A 6,744-nucleotide genomic window follows, 5' to 3' on the forward strand; every position below is an offset into this window, starting at 1 on the left:
TGTGGGGTGTGTGGTGTGTGTGGTGTGTGTGGGGTGTGTGTGTTGTGTGTAGGGTGTATGTGTGGTGTGTGTGTGGGGTGTGTGTGTGGTGTGTGTGTGGGGTGTGTTTGTGGTGTGTGTGGGGTGTGTGTGGGGTGTGTGTGGTGTGTGTGGGGTGTGTATGTGAGGGGTGTGTGTGTGTGTGTGCATAAAGAGCTTCTTGAAGAATATACAAGAAACAAATAAACGTGGTCATTACCTGGGGTGTTGGGGCCGACGTGGGGGTGACTGGGATAGACGGGAATAGAGATGGAAGTGAGACTATTCACTATAGATCTTTATATATTTTTTAGAATTTTTGAGCTGGATGAGTGTGTCACCGATTCAAGAAATTTTTAGAAATGTGAAAGGCTCTTCCAAGTGATTCTGAGGGGAGGTTTTCCCTGGTCGGGAACCAAGGGTCAGGCTGCCCTTTTCTTCCGACGAGGACAGTCTGGGGCCAAAGCTGAGGGCCAGGGCTTGCCAAAGACGCTTGGCTAGTTAGAGGCAGAGCGAGCGCGTCTCAACACCTGACATTGGTGGGGCGCTTTGCAGGCTGTCTGCCCAGCGAGGTGGCTCGTTGCAGCTTCACCAGGCAAGAGATTTTCTGCCCATTTCACAGCTGGGGAAACTGGGGCTCAAGGAGGTCAAGCAGTGTGCCAAAGCTTGGAGCCAGGATGTCAGTGCAGGGTCCAGGTCGTGCTTAGGGCCTGCTAAGGCCCCTGTCACTCCCTCTGGCTGCACAGTGGCATCTCAAGACCCTTCAGCTACAATTCACCCCAGATACAGTCAGCCCCATGTTATCCCAGTCAATGTGAAGGAGAGGTCTGTGGTGAAATGAGGGTGCAAACTGCTGAGTTAAAAAGTGTAATAATTTCTTCGCTGCAGGATTTCTCAGAGCCTTTGCTAGGCTGGTGGACACCGTCAGTCTCCAGTGGGAGATGTGGTGTTGCCTGCTCTTTCTCCAGCATGCTCCATGGAACCCTATTTGGGAAACAGTCTCTCCGACTAAAGTCCAACCTCTAAGGCTGGACATTCCACACACCTCACAATCAGTCTGCAGCCTCTCTCCGCAGACTCCCCTCTAAACATCTTTGACCATGGAGTGTCTGTCAGGATTGGGTAGGAAAAAGGACTTTGCAAGGTGCATTTATGAGCTGGAATGTTTCCTGTGCATGGTGAGTGGGTCATAGTAATAATTATCATGAGATCTGGCATTTGTGGGTGATTTACGGCTATCGAGGGCACCCATCTGCATGTGAGCATCTTAAATGTGCAGTGTCTGCATCTATGTGCCTGTGTATATGCTGGGGTTCACCCTCTCTGTAGGGTGGGGTTCACTCTGGCAGAAGCGATGGCTTCATCGAGAGGTCCCCTATGGTGTGACAAAACCACAGCCCCACTCTCCCCCTGCCCCAGGCCTTTCTCTATGTGGCTCTTCTTTACCTGGGTCATCCCAGCTGAGCCGTCCGAGGCAGGAAGCAACTGCAGAAAGGAGAGAGGAGGGTCAGGAAGTGAAGCCAACCACCCTCTCCCTTCTCCCCAGCTCACCCGCCCACAGCCTGAGCAATGGCCCTTTCTGCCTCCCCCTATCCACACTCATGGGTTTTAGGGACAGGAATTTTTGTACTCCAGGTTGGAACCCCTGAGTGATATGAATTCTATTTAGTGGGTTGCAACCATCGATTTTTTTTCTTCTTAAAAACCCATTGCTTTTAAAATGAACATACAGGAAGTTGATTTTTCTTTACCGCATGATTCCGTGAATGTCACATATATAGATGTGTGTGACCACCATCACAATCAAGGTATATGCCAGTTCCATTACTCCCTACCTCAAATTCCCTCATGCTAACCTTTGTAATAATGTAACCATCAATTATTATTATTACTTTTTGAGACAGAATCTCACTCTCCTCACCCAGGCTAGTGTGCAGTGGCACGATCACAGCTCACTGCAGCCTCAACCTCCCTGGCTCAAAAGGCTCCTCCCACCTCAGCCTCTTGAGTAGCTAGGATTACAGGCATGAGCCACCGTGCCTGGCTAATTTTTTTACAATTTTTTTTTTTTTTTAGAGACAGGGTCTCACTATGTTGTCCAGGCTGGTTTTGAACTCCTGGGCTCAAGTGATCCTCATGCCTCAGCTTCCTGAAGTGCTGGGATTACAGGTGTGAGCCATGGCACTTGGGCCATCAATTTTTTTAAAAAAATGAAATGGAATAGAATAGAGAGGCCATGCACAGTGGCTTATGACTGTAATCCCAGCACTTAGCGGGGCCAAGGTGGGAGGACTGCTTGAGCCCAGGAGTTGGACCCTGCAGTGGGCTATGATTATGCCACAGCACTCTAGCCTGGGTGACAGAGTAAGACACTGTCTGAAAACCATAAAGATAAAATAAAAAAGAATGTCAGAATGCACTATACATTGTGAGGGTGAGGACCACTTTTTGTGTGTTGAGGGTTGCAATGTAAAAATGTCCTGTGTGTTGCTTCCTCTCGAAAACATTTGAGCTCCTTAGTTCTAGAGAATGGAGAAATGAGCCAGAAAAGGGCCGGGTGCCGTGGCTCATGGCTGTAATCCAAGCACTTTGGGAGGCCGAGGTGGGCGGATCACTTGAGGTCAGGAGTTTGAGACTGGCCCAGTCAATATGGTGAAACCCTGTCTCTACTAAAAATGATAAAAATTAGCTCGGCGTGATGGTGCATGCCTGTAATCCCAGCTCCTCGGGAGGCTGAGGCAGGAGAATTGCTTGAACCTGGAAGGTGGAGGCTGCAGTGAGCTGAGATTGCACCACTGCACTCCAGCCTGGGTAAGAGAGTGAGATTCTGTCTTTAAAAGAAAAAAAAAAAAAAAGGAAAGAAAGAAATGAGCAAGAAATGAGCAAGAAAGGGAACCCAAGAGAACATTTGCTACTTTCCAGCATTCCCAAGGCAGAGTAAGACTGACAGCCACTTATCTTTAACAGCTGCCCACTTCTGGAGAAGACGAAGCTCAAAGAGATGGCGGGACCTGCCCACAGTAGTGTAGCCAGCTAGCTGGCAAGGGAGCCGAGGTGACAGGTCAGGGAACAGGGGTCTGTAGGGAACCAGCCTTCCTCCGTGTGGACCACGTGGAAGCTCTGCCTCCTTGTAGCCCTGTCTCACTGTGGAGTGGGGGCAAAGTGGCCCACTGCAGGGCTCTCAGCAGAGCAGCAGCTGGCCAGCTCATCTGTGGCTGGGGAAGAGGTTTAATTTGGGTGGGGACAAGATGGAGTAGCAAGCTCACGTGACTTCAAAGCTTAACCTCTGTATTCACCACCTAGCATGATCAGTTAGGGTGTAGGTAGAGTATTTTGATTTCCATCTGTCTGACTTGGGTTTACTCTTGGATTTATGGCACTGGGTCAAGGAGACTGTTGACTATTATATATTAATATAATATAACTTTCACTATTATATATTAATAGTGAAAGGCTGTGTTCAAATTGTTTGTGAGAAATTGTTGCTGGGTGTTAAAAAATAGGTGTGTTGAGCTGGGCCAGGGGCTCAAGGCTGTAGTCCTACCTACTCAGCAGGCTGAGGCAGGAGGCTCACTTGAGCCGAGGAGTTCGAGTCCAGCCTGGACAACATAGCAAGACCCCATCTCTTAAAAAATAGATGTGCTTTGAAAAAGCTGTTCTTGCTTGAGTGTTCTCAAGCTGGTGGTTGAATTTTAAGGGGTGATGTGCCCCACAGTTCATCCTTGCCCCCGAATCAAGACTTTTCATGATGAAGTCATCATGGCCCTGTGTTAAGTTTCCCTTGAATCTGCAAGATCCTTTCACAGCTGTTGCTCTAGGAGTCACGGGCCTTGGAAGGGAAAGGTTATTCTCATCAACAGGGAAGTGTGCAGAGGTCTGGCCTGGGTGGAAAGGGATGGCCCAGTTGTCAAGCATCTGATCAATTTTTTATTTTTATTTTTTGAGACAGAGTCTTGCTCTCTTGCCCAGGTTGGAATGCAGTGCCATGAATTTGACTCACTATAACCTCTACTTCCCTGGTTCAAGCAATTCTCCTGCCTCAACCTCCCAAGTAGCTGGGACTACAGACATGCACCACCATGCCCAGCTAATTTTGGTACTTTTAGTAGAGACGAGGTTTCACTATGTTGGCCAGGCTGGTCTTGAACTCCTGACCTCAGGTGATCCACCTGCCTCAGCCTCCCAAAGTGCTGGGATTACAGGCATGAGCCACCACGCCCAATCAATCATCTGATTTATTGCAGTGGGCAGGGCAGCCGCAGGAGGCCACTGGGGAGATGTCCAGCCAGCAAGAAAGATCGGGAGGGAGGCCCTTTTGCTCTGCCCTCACCTCTCGCTCCTGACCTCTCATTCCCACCTCCCTCTCATCCCAGCTGCCCATTAGAAGCAGGGCAGTCCGCCTTGAAAGAGTCATCCCTCTGGCTAAGTCTCGAGGGCTAAGGCAGCTTGAAGTGCCGCCTGGGGGAGTGGGAGTCCGCAGATCTGTCCTTCAGTGCTACACAGTTCAGGATGGGTTTTCAGTCACCAATAACTTTCTACTGCTCCAGTTCTGAGTATCAGCTCTGCCACTTCCTGCCTATAGAGTCTGGGGAGCACGTCTGTCCTGTCTCTGTGCCTCCGAGCCTTGATTTCCTCACTCATAGCATGAGGATGAGCATGGGACTAGCCTTCTCGAGCTGTTGTGAAGACGAGATGAGTTAATCGGTGTAAAGAGCTTAGCCCAGTGCCTTCCTGGCCTGTGTTCGGTGCTCAGAGCTGGTGTTACTGGTCTGCAGAGTAGGCTGGGCTGGGGGAAGCTGTGCCCAGGGAGGCAGACCCTCGGGGAGCTTTCCCAGTGGGAAGATTCTCTGTCCAGGAGCACAGAGAGCGAGACCATGGGGCTCACCACTTCTTTCTTCTAACTTGGAAACTTTGCACAGATGGTCCAGGCTTAGGGTGGTTCAACTTATGACTTTTCAAGTTTGCAGTGGGTTTATTGGGGTATTAGATGATTTTTGACTTAGGATGTTTTCAGCTTACAATGGGTTTATTGAGAGGTAACCCCACTGTAGGTCAAGGAGCATCTCTATTTCCTGAGTCATCATACTCAATGTTCATTATTAACAGCAGCTGCCAACTATTGAGCACCTGCTGCATACTTAGCCCTCGGGATGTTCATCATAGATATTGTTGTTAGTCTTCCACACAGCCCCATCACGAGAGTTGAGTACGCTCCTGGTATAAATGTCAGGAGAGGGCAAATGCCCTGTCCCGGGTGATACGGCAGGCAGGTGGAGTCGAACCATGTGTCTGACTCCAAAACCCATGCTCTCTGCTCCCAGCCACCCAATTGCTCCTCCAGAGTGCCAGGTTTGGAGATGCAGAGATGGACACCACCTGGATCTGACCTGGAAGCGCTCATGCAGTCAGACCCTGAAGGCCTGGGGACAGGGACCGGGCCTGACAATCATGGCAAATTCCACACAGAATAGCCTAGGCCTTTCTCAGAGAACGTTCTTGGGGAAGACTGAACAAGCTGGAAAACCAATTGAAATTCTTTAAAAAAATGCTCTAACAAATGCTTTAATAAAAAAGATATTTATGCGTTCTATAGTGTCGCCCTGGAACCTTCCTCCGGGTGCCTGTCTGGTCCCCAGATGAGCAGCACTTCCTCTCTTCTCCTTCCATCTCTATCACTGTCACCATCATCATCCCCGTCACCGTCATCATCATTGTCACCATCACCGTCACCATCACCATCACTGTTACCATCATCATCCCCATCACCATCACCATTACCATCATCATCACCATCACTGTCACCATCATCATCATCATTACTGTTACCATCATCATCACCATCACTGTCACCATCATCATCATCACCGTCACCATCATCACCATCACTGTCACCATCATTATCACCATCACCGTCACCATCATCACCACCATCACCGTCACCATCATCACCACCATTACCGTTACCATCACCATCACCGTCACCATCACCATCAACATCATCATCATCATCACCATCACCATCATCATCACCATCACTGTCACCATCACTATCATCACTGTCGCCATCATCACCATCACTGTCACCATCATCATCACCATCATCATCACCATCATCGTCACCATCATTGTCACCATCATGACCACCATTACTGTTACCATCATCATCACTGTCACCATCATCACCATCACCGTCACCATCACCATCACTGTCACCATCACCATCACCATCATCACCATCACCGTCAACATCATCACCATCACTGTCACCATCACCAACATTTTAACAGTTTTCACTCTTTTGGGTCTTTTACATGTTAACTCTCCCAGTCCTCACCACAATGCTATGAAGTAGGTACGATTATTTTGGTCCCGATTTTACAGACCAGGAAACTGAGAAGGGTTAAATGACTTGTCCAAGCAGCTAATGAGTGCTGGGGCCCAAACTCCACCCTAGCCGTCTGGCACCGAGTCTGAGCTTTTGCCAGTGAGACCCAAACTGCCTCCCTTCACTCCAGCAGGAAGCCCATGATGGCCTGCCCCAGGTTTCATTGATTCCTGCACGGCCCTGGTGTGCAATCCTGATCAACGGGAATGAATCTGTGATACCGTTCAGTCAGTAAAACATGCAGTGGGAAGACTTAGCTATGAATGTGCTGTGTGACCTTGGCAAGCCACTCAACCTCTCTGGGCTCAGTTTCTTTTTTTTTTTTTTTTTTTTTTTTTGAG

At 49.1% G+C, this 6,744-nt stretch overlaps 1 protein-coding gene across 2 annotated transcripts in view; it reads right to left on the reverse strand.

The window, feature by feature from the left end:
* CD5 (CD5 molecule) overlaps positions 1-6,744 on the reverse strand; it is a 33,590-nt gene that overhangs the window by 12,032 nt on the left and 14,814 nt on the right. For both annotated transcript variants that reach the window (XM_025357114.1, XM_025357113.1), the window contains exon 2: positions 1,465-1,503. Coding sequence is in view for 1 of the 2 variants with exons in the window: in XM_025357113.1 (XP_025212898.1) it covers positions 1,465-1,503 (39 nt within the window). In the remaining variant the exon portion in view is untranslated. The remainder of the gene's footprint in view (positions 1-1,464; positions 1,504-6,744) is intronic.

This window comes from Theropithecus gelada, chromosome 14 (assembly GCF_003255815.1).
Source record: "Theropithecus gelada isolate Dixy chromosome 14, Tgel_1.0, whole genome shotgun sequence".
NCBI classification, from domain to species: Eukaryota; Metazoa; Chordata; class Mammalia; order Primates; family Cercopithecidae; genus Theropithecus; species Theropithecus gelada.